Source organism: Bubalus bubalis, chromosome 6, assembly GCF_019923935.1.
Source record: "Bubalus bubalis isolate 160015118507 breed Murrah chromosome 6, NDDB_SH_1, whole genome shotgun sequence".
In the NCBI taxonomy this organism is placed as follows: Eukaryota; Metazoa; Chordata; class Mammalia; order Artiodactyla; family Bovidae; genus Bubalus; species Bubalus bubalis.
Window position 1 is genome coordinate 43,358,927 of NC_059162.1, and position 14,447 is coordinate 43,373,373.

A 14,447-nucleotide genomic window follows, 5' to 3' on the forward strand; every position below is an offset into this window, starting at 1 on the left:
CAAGTTTAATTCCTATAATATTTTACAAAATACATGTTTAGAGCCCACTCTTAGACCTTAAGGTAAAAGTGCAACCATTTCCATTCCTGGGGATTACAGAGGAGAGCTTTTGAAAAAACCTTAGAATCATTTTTTTTCCCATAGTGATATTGCCTTTACAATCTATAATTTTAAAAATATCCTAAGAAAAAGAGCTGCTGTTGCTGCAGTTTAGTCACTAAGTTGTGTTCGACTCTTTGCAACCCCATGGACTGCAGCCCGCCAGGCTGCTCTGTCCATGGGATTTTCCAGGCAAGAACACTGGAATGAATTGCCATTTTCTTCTCCATAAAAAAGAGAGAATGAATAAATGCACAGATGCACAAAACAGCCTCTACAAGCAGATCAGTTATAGAAATTCAGAGTGTGAAGTATTGGAGCAGCAAAAATAAGTCCAGAGTGGTTGCTGTATTATGGAAGGTCCATATCAAGCTAATCATTCTGAGTTTTATTCTGTAGATCAGTGTTCCTAAAACTTCACTTATTTCTCTATCCTTCTCATGGTTTTTGCCTACCTGAACTATTAGTTACTTGATTTTTTAAAATACCTCACTTTTAAAAATTGAATACCAACTACTTTACCTTAAGTAGGACCTATGAAAATATGGGTTTGATATGCCAATTATATTTCAGTAATACTCATTTAAATAAATATTAGAAATATTTATTGAAAATATACAATACATACCACACTCTAAGGAAAGTGACTGCGGGGAGAGGGAAGGAGGACTTTGGATAGCAAGAAATTGACATGATTAGATTTATTTTTAGATAGCCCACAGTGGTGAATAAGTGGAGGCTGAATTTTCAGTGATAGTAAAAAACAAAACAAAACCATCAATTAGGATTTGCTGCAAAAGATTACTTGAGAAACAAAGAAGTCATGAAATGGGGAAATGTTAGTAGAGACAGACAAGGACAGAATCAAGAAGTATTAGAAAACAGTCACAAAGTCTTAGTGATTGGATGTATAGGCTGAAGGAAGACTCTAGGACAACTCTCAGGCTAGGTAAAGAATGACTGGAAAAAAATAGAAATAAAGAACAGGTTTGGTGGGGGAAAGGTAAAGTTTAGTTTTGGATACACTTGGTTTCTAAGGCCTACTGAAGTGAAAAGTGAACCTGTTAGTCGCTCAGTCATGTCCACCTCTTTGTGACCCCATAGACTGTAGCCTGCCAAGCTCCTCTGTCCATGGAATTCTCCAGGCAAGAGTACTAGAGTGGGTAGCCAGTCCCTTCTCCAGGGAATCTTCCTGACCCAGGGATCCAACCCAGGTTTCCTGCATTTCAGGTGGATTCTTTACTGTCTGAGCCACCAGGGAAGCCCACAACCAACCAAAGATGTCCAATGGGCTTTTAGATATACAAATCTGAAACTAGAGGTGATAACCAGAGTTGATGACACAGATCAAGAACCCATCAGCATATGAATTAATAAAAACATCCAGAAAGAATGAAATCTCCAAAAATAAGGACATAATTTAAGAGAAACAATAAGCCTATCCAACAACCCCAATCTCCAATGTGTATATGAGGGAAGAGGACCCCCAGAAGGAAACCACTAAGGAACCATTAGAAAGATATGAAAAGAACCAAGAAGGAGTGTTATCAGGGAAGCTGACAGACAATAGGAAGGGAGTGACTGATCTCAAATGATCTGATACTAAGTAAAAATCAGCTTTGTTTTACAAAGTGTCTTATTTCCCTAAATAGACTATTCACTTCTTTGCCTCAGATTATTTGATTTGATTTCTTTGTATCATTTATAGTCCCAATGTGGTATATTCCTCATGGGGAAGCCCTCAAAAACAGTTGTGAGAATAAGCATTAATTTGCATCAACAAAGAACAACCATACTCTCTAAAATGAGATTTTGAAACTGTGATAAAAATGAAAGTTATACTTATCTTGAATAGTTACCTGTACAAAAGCAACTCCTGTCATCAAAATTACTAGGGATAGCCACTGGTACACACCTAATTTTTTACTAAGCATTGACACAGAAAATAGTGCAGTTGTAAGGATTTTCAACTGATATGTGACCTGAAAAAGAAAACAGCTAATATTATTGTTTGTCTGTTTCTTAGAAGGATTACTAGAAATGTATTTTAGATACCTGATAAGTAGCTGCATCGAGATTTGACAGTGCCACATAGAGTAAATTATTCTGAAGAGTATATATCCCTGATGGAATAGCAAGTTTAAGCGTTTCCATAGGTTTATTAAGAATTTCATCATGTAGTATTCGATTCAGTGCTCTTAGACTACATTCTAGGAAAAAACACAAAATGGACAAAATCAGTAATTAAGTAACTCTGAATCCGTTCCATATTCTCTCTCAAATCCTTGTTTTTTTCACCTGTAAAAAAATGGAAATTCAGCTACCTATTAAGATACTTCGAGATCTACAGACATACCTCAGAGAGATCGCAGGTTCAGTTCTAGACCACAGCCATAAAGTGAATATCACAATAAAGTACAGAACTTTTTTGGTTTCTCAGTGCAAATAAAAGTTATGTGCACACTGTATGATAGTCTGTTAACTGTGCAATAGGATTATGTCTAAGAAAATCTACATCTTAATTAAAAAATACTTTATTGCTAAAAAATGCTCATTATCATTTGACAATGCTGGGTTGCCACAAATCTTCAATTTGTAAAAAAACACAATATCTGCAATAAAATAAGGTATGCTGCTGCTGCTGCTAAGTCACTTCAGTTGTGTCTGACTCTGTGCGACCCCATTGACGGCAGCCCACCAGGCTTCCCCATCCCTGGGATTCTCCAGGCAAGAACACTGGAATGGGTTGCCATTTCCTTCTCCAATGCATGAAAGTGAAAAGTGAAAGTGAAGTCGCTCAGTCGTGTCCGACACCAGCGACCCCATGGACTGCAGCCCACCAGGCTCCTCCATCCATGGGATTTTCCAGGCAAGAGTACTGGAGTGGGGTGCCATTGCCTTCTCCAAAATAAGGTATATCTATACCTTTAATGATGCTAATATTTCAAATGTTAAATCTCAGAAGATAGTGTCTTAAGAAGTGCCTTATCTTTATAATAATATATATCTTTCACTGGGAAATAAATTGATATGCACACACATATATTTATGATAATAAAAATCTCATAGTATTAATTTGTCAACCAAGTATTCTTACTTTATCATAGCAACATTATAATACCTAGTATTTTATAATATATTCTATCAGTCATTCATGCCAATTAATAATTATGAAGACTTTAATCATAAAATGGTATCGGTTAGGAAGTGGGTTTAGCTCAAACAGCAGAAAACTCAACCAACACTGGCTCAAACCCACAAGGATTTGTCTCACATTATCATGAGTCCAGGTCCAAAGCTGCTACAGCAGCTCAGTAATGCCATCAGGGACCTAAGTTTTCTCTCTCTCTTTCTCTCTATATATAAGGTTTTTAATTTCACGCTTTTCATCTATTGTCTACGTGATTTTTGCAACAGGTTACCAAATGACTGAGCACCTCTGGTTCTTCCTTTTGGCGACCAAAAAAAAAGAGGAGGGAACAGTGGCCTAGCAGGCATCTTCTTCCCTCTCACTGATCAGGACTGTGTGTTGCATACCTACCCCATGCTGCAAGGGAGCTGGAAAATCAACCCTTTTCTTTTATATTCTCCACTTTAGAGATAAGAAAGGGGGGAAGGAGTTAACAGTGGACTCTGAGCTAGCCAATCCACAGTATCAATCACAAAAAAAGTCCAAAGAACTTTAAGAGATACATAATCTCCCAAAGAAAGGAGAAAGTCTAAGGAACCCTACCACTCTACCGACAATGACACTTTATAGATGACTGTCTCTCTCAACATAAAATCTGAAAACTTTGATTATGAAAACTGTTTTAAAATGAAAATAACTTTTAAAAATGCTGCTAGATATTCATCCTTTCTTGACTCTAAGATAGTCAAAAAAGTATGTAAGTAGTTAAAAATTACCAAGATCTTTTCTTAGTTTTGGCAGAAAAAAATCTAAAATATTAGCTCATTCTTAAAATTAAAATTTTAAATAATTAATGTTATCACATTTTTCTTATTAGCAGTCTGAGGGTAGTGAAATTGAGTGTTGTGGCTTTAATTTGATTTTTCTCATTGCTAGAGAGGTAGAGCATCTTTTTAAACATTTATTATTTTCTGAATACAAATGCAATCTCTTTTTGTCTCTCCCAGATCGATACACTCCAGCTACAATGGCCAACATGACAGTTTCAAAAGTATACAAAATTTACAAACAACCCAATTCAAAAATGGGCAACAGACTTAAGCAGACATTTCTCTAAAGATACACAAATGGCCAATAAGCAAATGAAAAGGTGCTCAACATTATCAGTCATCAGGGAAATGCAAATCAAAACAACAATGGGATACTACTTCACACCTACTAGAATGGCTGTAATTTTTAAAAAATGGAAAATAATAAGTGCTAGTGAGGATATGGAGAAATTGGAATTCTTATACATTGCTGGTAGGGATCTAAAATGGTGCAGTTGTTGTGGAAAAGTCTCACTGTTCTTCAAAATGTTAAACAGAATTACCATATGACTCAGCCATTCTATCCTGAAGTATATATTCAAAAGAAATGAAAGCAGAGACTTGTGTGTCTAATGCAGGATTATTCATTGTCTATCACAGCATTATTTACAATAGCCAATGAGTGGAACAACTCAAGTGTCCATCAATACAAGAATGGATAAAATGTTACACAGATCTTTTTTCAGTTACAATGGGTTATATTCCAATAAACCCATTATAAGCTGAAAACATCTTAAGTCAAAAATGCATTTAATACACTTAACCTACCAAACATCATAGCTTAGCCTAGACTACCTTAAATGTGCTCAGAACACTTAAACCTTATCCTAATATTGGGCAAAATCATCTAACACAAAGCCTATTTCATAGTAAGTGTTGAATATCTCATGTAACTTATTGAATACTGTACTGAAAGGAAACACAGACTGGTTGTATGGGTAAGAATGGTTGTAAGTGAACTGGTTGTTTATCCTTGAGATTGCATGTCTGACTGGGAGCTGCAGGTTGCTGTGGCTGCCCAGCACCCTGAGAGTATCGTATCACTAGCCCAGAACAAGATCAAAATTCAAAGTATGGTTTCTGCTTAATGCATATCACTTTAATGCCATCATAGGAAATGGCAACCCACTCCAGTATTCCTGCCTGGAAAATCCCATGGACAGAGGAGCCTGGTGGGCTAGAGTTCATGGGGTCGCAAAGAGCTGGACATCAGTGAGTGACTGAGCACAGCACAAAGTCAAAAAAATCATTAAGTCGAACCATCATTAAGTTGGGGACCTCCAATGTATACATATATATATATATACAAACACATATACACACAATGGAATACTATTTAGCCATAAAAAGAAATAAATTCTAAGACATGTTACAATATGTGTGTGTGTGTGTGTGTGTGTGTGTGTATATAAAAAATTGGTCATGGCTGGACTAATCATGCAGCAAATAAAATAAAAAAGCTTAGACTTAAGTAAAAAATTATGATTCCTCTAAATTATTCTTATTCTCAAAATTATTGTAAATGTAAGAAACGATGCTTCATATTTATAGCATTAATCAGGACATAAAATCACGATATAGATTAGAATAAGATACTTTTATTACTAGACTAAAACTATCTTAATAAAATGAAAATTGAAATGTTCTTAATGCAATAGTGTTCCAATGTGTAGTCACATATATATATATATATATATCATATACATATCCGTACCTATATATATATATGTATGTATGTGTGTACTGTGTGAGCTAAGTCGCTTCAGTCGTGTCCAACTTTTTGTGACCCCATGTACCGTAGCCCGCCAGGCTCTTCTGTCCATGGGATTCTCCAGACAAGAATACTGGAGTGGGTTGCCATTTCCTACTCCAGGGGATCTTCCTGACCCAAGGATCCAACCCGAGTGTTTTGCGGGTCCTGTGTTGCAGGCGGATTCTTTACTGCTGAGCCAATACGGAAGTCATATATGTGTGTGTGTGTGTGTGTGTGTGTGTGTGTGTGTCTATGTATGTATGTATGTGTGTGTGTGTGTATATACATGCACACACATATATATGAATAACTCCAAAACAATTAAATAAACTTCAGTGACTTAAAAAAAAACAACAAAAAACCCTAGATACCTACTGCTATCTTTGTAGACTAATAAAATGCAGGCCATTATCTTCAAAAGTTCAGCAACAACCACAGCTGTAGATGACAGATAACGAGGCCCCTCTTCTTTTAATGTCCTAGAATAACGCATCGTCAGAACCAAACTGGTAGTCTGAAAGACCAAAATTCCTAAAGAAAGGTATTTTAGGTTGGCTGACATTGTTTTATCTTCATTTGCCTGAAAAACAAAATACACAGGGCAAATAAAGTTAGAAAACATAGAAATTAGAAACATTAAAAACCAGTAAGAGATGTCTCATTCCAAAGAAGATAAAGTGCATTCCACCCTATTTTTCCTGCTAGTTACAACTATAAATCTTGGACCAAAGACAAAGCAACTATAAGGAGACTCTGAAAAGGTGAAAAAATAAGACAAACTGGCTAGAGACTGCAGATCTTGAGAAATGTAGCAGTGAATTCCCTGGAGATTTTTGCCACTCATGTATCTCACCCTGGGTGCTATAGCAGTTCACAACCTGGAACCACCAACAGATGTAGGTCAATTAAGAAAAAGGCCGTAAGAAAAAGCCCACCGTCTCCAACCAAGGACTGGGAAGACAGCAGTCCTACAGGATGCGACCTCCCCAACTGAGTGCTGTGTAATCTGTGAGCAGAGCCTTGATGACCATCCCTAACTCGCACAAATGACAACAGAGTTGGTGGCCCTCCCAGCCCCACCAGACACTGTAGCCAAACAGATCATGGGGGCAGAGCTCTGCCAACCACTCCTGCTCTATACAAGGTGAATGGCATTGAAGGTGCAGAACCATCCCTCCCTCTCCAGTTGTCTATTTAAGTAGGAACCAAAGTCTCATAACGCTCTAAATGCCCAGGATACAATCCAAAATGAGTGTACTCATCATACTCAAAGACAAAACAATCTCAACTAGGATAAATAAGGACAATCAACAGGCAACAACACATAGTTAGTACAGATGTTGGAATTATCAGTCAAGAATTTTAAAGCCGTCACTACAAAAACGTACCACCAACAAGCAATTATAAACATTCTTGAAATAATTTTATATCTACATCATTGAAAAAAATAGTACAGAAGTTCTCATGTACACTTCATCCAGTGTCCCCCAAAAATAAAAGAAGCAAAGCTCCAATATTTTTCCTAAAGTAATTTAATATTAACTCTAAGAGACTCACTTTAAATATTAACACAAATATGTTAAAAAGTAAAAGGAATGGAAAAAGATAAGCCATGATAAAAATAGCTAAGTGAAAGTTGGAGGAGTTAGATTAGTATCAGGCAAAACAGATTACGTAAGAATTATTTTTAGAATTAAAGGATACTTCATAATGATAAAAGAGTCAACACATCAGGAAGATATTATAAATGTACATGTGCTAACATAGCTTTAAATACATAAAGTTGACAGAACTAAAAGGAAGAACAGATAAATCTACAGTCAGAATGTGGGATTTTAATCCACCTTTCTCAGTAATTGATAGAATACACACACACACACACACACACACACACACACACACAACCCAGTAAGAATACAGAAGATCTGAATAACACCATCAGTCACTAAAACTCTGTAGACTTGGAGACGATCCACTAAGATCCTCCTTCAAGGAAGGACTTAATGTAGTGTGCATGGTCAGTCAACTGCCTCTCTGCCCCAAGCCACATCTTTGCTTCAAATTCATCTAAAGATTCAATCTCAAAAAAAAAAAAAAAGAATCCCTGAAGGGTTTTTTTTTTTGGTAGAAACTGACAAACTGATTTGAAAATTTATAGGAAAATACAAAGGACCTGGACAACCAAAAGGATTTTGAAAAGGAAAAATAAACTGGAAGGGGTTAAACTACTGAAATTCCAGACTCACTATAAAGCTCTAGCAATAGACTGTTATTAACATAAGGACAGAAGAATAGATCAATGGAACAGAATGAATTCCAGAACAAGATCCATACATATTTGGTCAAATAATTTTGACAAAGGTACCAAAAAGAAAGCATAGTCTTTTTAACAAATAAATCTGAAACAATGAGCTATCTGCAATTTTTTAAATGAACCACTATTTGTCTGCCTCGTGCCAAATATTAACTAGAAATAGAGCTGTTATAAAAGCTAAAAATATAAATATTCAAGGTAAAAACACAGGAGAAAATCATATCCACATTTCTTACAAAACGCACAAACCACAAAAGAGAAATATGGAAAAAGTGGACGTCATCAAAATTTAAATCTGCTCTTCTGAAGATACTGTAAAAATAATGAAAGGCAAACCACATCATGGGGGAAAATATTCTCAATACAAAAATCTGACCATGGCCTTGTATCTAAATGTATATAGAACTCTTATAACACAATGAGTAGAAAAAAATTACCCAAATGAAAATGGACCAAAGATTTGATAAACATTTCACCAACAAAAGATAAAATGGCTAATATGCCCATGAAAAAATGTTCAATATCAGAGTCATTAGAGAAATACAAATTAAATCCACAATGAGATAACATTATATACCTACGAGAACAGATGAAGTCTTAAAAACTGATGCTACCAAGTGTTGAAGAGGGTTTAAAGTGAAAAGAACTCTCAGTTTTGCTAGTGGGAATGTAAAGTGGTACAACCACTTTATCACCCACCTATCTCATTCTTACAGATCTGCGTGAGCAAAACAATCCTAATGTGAAATAAAACTGTAGCATTTTAGAGGTGGAAAATGTTTTAGAAATCATCCAGTACAATCTATTCATCTTACAATAAAGAAAACAGTGAACAGAGAAGTCAGATGACTTCTTCAAGGCCTTATAACTACTAATAGGAAATAGCAGTTATGAAGTCAAATATCAGGTTCTCTAGATCCCATTACATGCTACTGTAAAATTTCAAAAGACTTCCTGGTGGCCTTTTATCTCTGTATAAAAGGAGAATAAGTTGCCAGCAATCTACATTTGGCGAAGGCATTTGATTTTCCTGGAAAATGTTACAAAATTATTTCAAATCTGGTCAAGAAACTCTTTTGTTTATTCTGTACAACTAAAACTCTGCAGTGGCCACAGGACTGGAAAGTGTCAGTTTCATTCCAATCCTAAAGAAAAGCAATGCCAAAGAATGCTCAAATTATGCACAACTGCACTCATCTCACACATCAGTACGCAGAAGGCAATGGCACCCCACTCCAGTACTCCTGCCCGGAAAATCCCATGGATGGAGGAGCCTGGTAGGCTGCAGTCCATGGGGTCGCTAAGAGTCGGACATAACTGAGTGACTTCACTTTCACTTTTTACTTTCATGCATTGGAGAAGGAAATGGCAACCCACTCCAGTGTTCTTGCCTGGAGAATCCCAGGGACGGGGGAGCCTGGTGGGCTGCCATCTATGGGGTTGCACAGAGTTGGACACAACTGAAGCGACTTAGCAGCAGCAGCAGCACACGCTAGTAATGTAATGCTCAAAATTCTCCATGCCAGGCTTCAGCAGTACGTGAACAGTGAACTTCCAGATGTTCAAGCTAGTTTTAGAAAAGCCAGAGGAACTAGAGATCAAATTGCCAACATCCGCTGGATTATCGAAAAACCAAGAGTTCCAAGAAAACATCTACTTCTGCCTTATTGACTATGCCAAAGCCTTTGACTGTGTGGATCACAATAAACTGTGGAAAATTCTGAAAGAGACGGGAATACCAGATCACCTGACCTGCCTCTTGAGAAACCTATATGCAGGTGAGGAAGCAACAGTTAGAACTGGACATGGAAAAACAGACTGGTTCCAAATAGGGAAAGGAGTATGTCAAGGCTGTATATTGTCACTCTGCTTATTTAACTAAGAGTACATCATGAGAAACGCTGGGCTAGAGGAAGCACAAGCTGGAATCAAGACTTCCGGGAGAAATATCAATAACCTCAGATATGCAGATGACACCATCCTTATGGCAGAAAGTGAAGAAGAACTAAAAAGCCTCTTGATGAAAGTCAAAGAGAGTGAAAGAGTTGGCGTAAAGCTCAACATTCAGAAAACTAAGATCATGGCATCTGGTCCCATCACTTAATGGGAAATAGATGGGGAAACAGTGGAAACAGTGACAGACTTTGTTTTTTGGGGCTCCAAAATCACTGCAGATGGTGACTGCAGTCATGAAATTAAAAGATGCATACTCCTTAAAAGGAAAGTTATGACCAACCTAGACAGCATATTAAAAAGCAGAGACATTACTTTGCCAACAAAGGTCCGTCTAGTCAAGGCTATGGTTTTTCCAGTAGTCATGTATGGATGTGAGAGTTGGACTATAAAGAAAGCTGAGCGCCGAAGAATTGATGCTTTTGAACTGTGGTGTTGGAGAAGACTCTTGAGAGTCCCTTGGACTGCAAGGAGGTCCAACCAGTCCATCCTAAAGGAGACCAGTCCTGAGTGTTCATTTGAAGGACTGATGTTGAAGCTGAGACTCCAATACTTTGGCCACCTGATGAGGAGAGCTGAGCATTTGATAAGACCCTGATACTGGGAAAGATTAAGGGCAGGAGGAGAAGGGGACAACAGAAGATGAGATGGTTGGATGGCACCACTGACTCGATGGATATGAGTTTGGGTAAACTCCGGGAGTTGGTGACAAATAGGGAGGCCTGGCGTGCTGTGGTCCATGGGGTCGCAAAGAGTTGGACATGACTGAGCAAGTGAACTGAACTGAACTGAAGACCATAATGTACATATTATAATGGCAATACTCTGATTTCTTTTCAAATGAAAATGTAAAGGTCAGATTCTAAGCCAGGATACATTACTTCTACAATGTGGCTTTTCCACTTCCAAGTATATACAACATCAATATAAACATTCACTGTGATAATAGAGTTCTTAATATTCTTAGTCTCTCTCAATGTTATTTTTTGTTTTTCTAAGTCTGTGAGAGAATAGAAAAAAATATACACTGGTTTCTGCCCCTGGCTCCTGAAACCCTGGTAGTTCCCTAACTGATAAGGGCACTAGGAGCATCTTTTATTCTAATATTTGGTCTTTGACCCCAGTTCCTGACACATTACTCCTGAAATCCTTGTAATTTTCTGGGTGTCTTTTGTTCTAATAAAGCAAACTTGGGTGGGCTTCTGGATGAGTCCTAAATGAGAGCTGCTCAGCAGGAAAAACAAGCCATGATTAGAAGCTTGGAATTTTCAGCCCCATCTCTGAGCTCCCCTACTCCCCCATTGTCTGAAGAAGGCAGAAGGGCTGAATATGGAGTTAATGATCTATCATGCCTACATGATGAAGTCTCCATAAAGTCCCAACAGTATAGGGTGTGGAGGGCCTCCAGGTTGGTGAACACATGTGTACAGGGAAGGTGAAGCACCCCAAGTCCATGGGTACAGAAGTTCCTGTGCTGGGAACCCTCCCAGACCCTGCCCTAATCTTCATCTGATTGTTCATCTGTATTCTTCATCATATCCTTTAATAAACTGGTGAACATAAATGTTTCCCTGAGTTCTACGAGCCACTCTAGCAATTTAATCAAGCCTGAGGACCTCTGATTTATAGCTAAATCCAAGTCAGTTGGTAACTGGGGACCCAGGTTGTGATCAGCATATGAAGTAGGGTGGGAGCAGTCTTGTGAGACTGAGCCCTTAACTTATGGGATCCGACACCATATCCAGATAGGTAGTATCAGAACCGCAGAAGGACATCCAGCTGGTGTTGCAGAGAATTTGCCTTGGTGTGGGGAAAAACCTCACACAGATTTGATGACTAGAAGTGTCAGAAGTGAAATATTCTGTATGAGGAGTAGAGGAACATGCAGGAGGAAAGAGGGGTGTTGTTTTTCTAATATGAAGTCAAGAAGTAAAATATATGCAAACACATGATTATTTGCACTAGAGCACCTGTAAAGAATTACAGTTGAATTTACAATTCTGCCTAAAGGAAGAAAAAAAACTCAAAATGAAAAAAATGAAGTATTTCCTTTTTTTTTTCCTATTTCTTTTATTTCCAGTTTTACTGAGATATGATATCTAGTACTGTGTCAGTTTAAGCAGTACAAGATGACTTTCATGTATGATTAAATGATTATCAAATAAATTAACATCAATCACTCTTTGCAACCCCATGGACTGCAGCACACCAGGCTCCCCTGTTCTTCATTATCTCCCAGAGTTTGCTCAAACTCATGTCCACCGAGTCGGTGATGCCATCCAATCATCTCATCCTCTGTCAAAAAGTGTATTTCTAAGACATACAAACACTTAGTCTGATTTTAGAGTACAATATAAGGTAGAAGTAAGTACTTTCATTTAATAAACCCCTATATGCAAAACAAATATATAAAAACAAAATAGATGAAAACAAAGATTATGTTCCACCTCTATAAGACAGTCTTATATTATATATATTATACATAGATAATATTATATTAGTACTTTGGCCATCTCACGCGAAGAGTTGACTCATTGGAAAAGCTGGGAGGGATTGGGGGCAAGAGGAGAAGGGGACGACAGAGGATGGGATGGCTGGATGGCATCACTGACTCGATGCACATGAGTCTGAGTGAACTCCGGGAGTTGGTGATGGACAGGGAGGCCTGGCGTGCTGCGATTCATGGGGTCGCAAAGAGTCGGACACGACTGAGCGACTGATCTGATCTGATCTGATTATATCTATAATATTTTCCCATTATAACTGCAAACAAACTTCTAACATTTTCATGTTTAATATTTAATTTCAGTCTCTCCTACATTTTTTTCTCTTATTGTCTAATCCCCCTTCTTTTATCCTTTCAGGTGACACCAATCATCTAGTTTCCAGATTATTCTTTGTTTCATAAAAATTTCCTATCCAAGAAACTTACATATCAATAATCAACAATAAACTGTTCTTTCCCAAATGTAGCCATATTCAGTTTACTGTCAAAACCCTCATGTACCAGTCAACAAATTAACACCCATATTCCTTTAAAGACCCCGATTACTAAGCTCCCTGAACCCACCTAGAGTTCAGTGAGGCTCTCAGATTTAGAGCAGTATTAGAAGGGTCAGGATGCTTAGATGCTCCACTTTCACCTTAAAGCTAAGACATGAAAAATGTATTGTTCCTGATCAATAAACAGCACTATTTCATTCTGATGACTTTCTTTGGTTCGGTTTGTTATGGTTTTTCTAAAAAAGCATTTTATTTTATTTACTTTAAAAAGTAGTTACTGTTAGTGAGAAAAATGTAGAAACAAAAATTATATTGAACCCAATCCCACTACTCAAAGACATATGAAGATATTTTGATTTAGATTCTGTCAATTTTTCTTAAGTTTTTGGGAAATCTCTAAACCTTGAGGACATTAGCAGCAAAGATAAAAGTACCTAGGCCATTTCATATTCCCACTGAAAGGACTTCAACAACTTTTGGAGATTCTTAGTTACATAGGAAATAAAGTCTTGTAATCAAAAGTTCTAAATTCTCCTAAAAAACAGTAGATCTTTCTTGAGGGAAAAGAATGGATTTTAAAAATATAATAAAATACCAAGAATGTAACAAATGTCCACAATTCCACCATCTAGAACTAACAATTATCAATCTTGTCGCTTTGCTTATCTTTCCGTTTTTAAAGGAATAAAACATTATAGTTAAAGTCAAAATTCTCTCTAAGCCACAACTCTAAGTCTTATTCCTCACTGTGCCCCTATTATCATGCGCTTGGAGTATGTGTTTCAGTGTACTTTTAAAATTTTATATACCTACACAGAAATATGTGTAATCCTAAATATTTTAATATATATATACATGGCATCAAACTTTTAACATAAAATATTCCAATATTTTATATTATTTAACATTAACAGAATTATATCTGTATAGAACATGTAATAACATAATATACAGTATATTAATATAATTATATTAAATACATTTAATGGTTTATATTTAATATACATACCTATACAAACATGGTATACATTATTTAGCATCTTCCTTACTGTATTCAGCATTGTTTTGCCTTCTATGTTGACATACAGACCTAGTTCATTGCTTTTAATAACTCTATAATGTTCCATCAAATAAGCGGGCCTTCTATTTACCCATTCTCCTACTGATGAACATTTAAGGTCCTTTTTTCTCCTTTTAAAGATTTAAATTTAAAAATTTTCTTAACATTTTTCAACAAGTAGCTCCTAAATATTATATAAGCTAATTTGTTTCCAGCTATTTTTCTAAAATTTAATATTTTATATGACTTCTCAGGTCTCTTCTAGT

General features: G+C 36.8%; 1 protein-coding gene across 4 annotated transcripts in view; it reads right to left on the minus strand.

Moving 5' to 3' along the window:
* SLC35A3 (solute carrier family 35 member A3) overlaps positions 1-14,447 on the minus strand; it is a 45,219-nt gene that overhangs the window by 12,188 nt on the left and 18,584 nt on the right. For all 4 annotated transcript variants that reach the window (XM_025288216.3, XM_025288215.3, XM_006049779.4 and 1 more), the window contains exons 2-4: positions 6,227-6,431; positions 2,155-2,309; positions 1,959-2,081 (exon numbers count right to left, since the gene is read on the minus strand). In XM_025288216.3, coding sequence (XP_025144001.1) covers positions 1,959-2,081; positions 2,155-2,309; positions 6,227-6,431 — 483 coding nt within the window. The remainder of the gene's footprint in view (positions 1-1,958; positions 2,082-2,154; positions 2,310-6,226; positions 6,432-14,447) is intronic.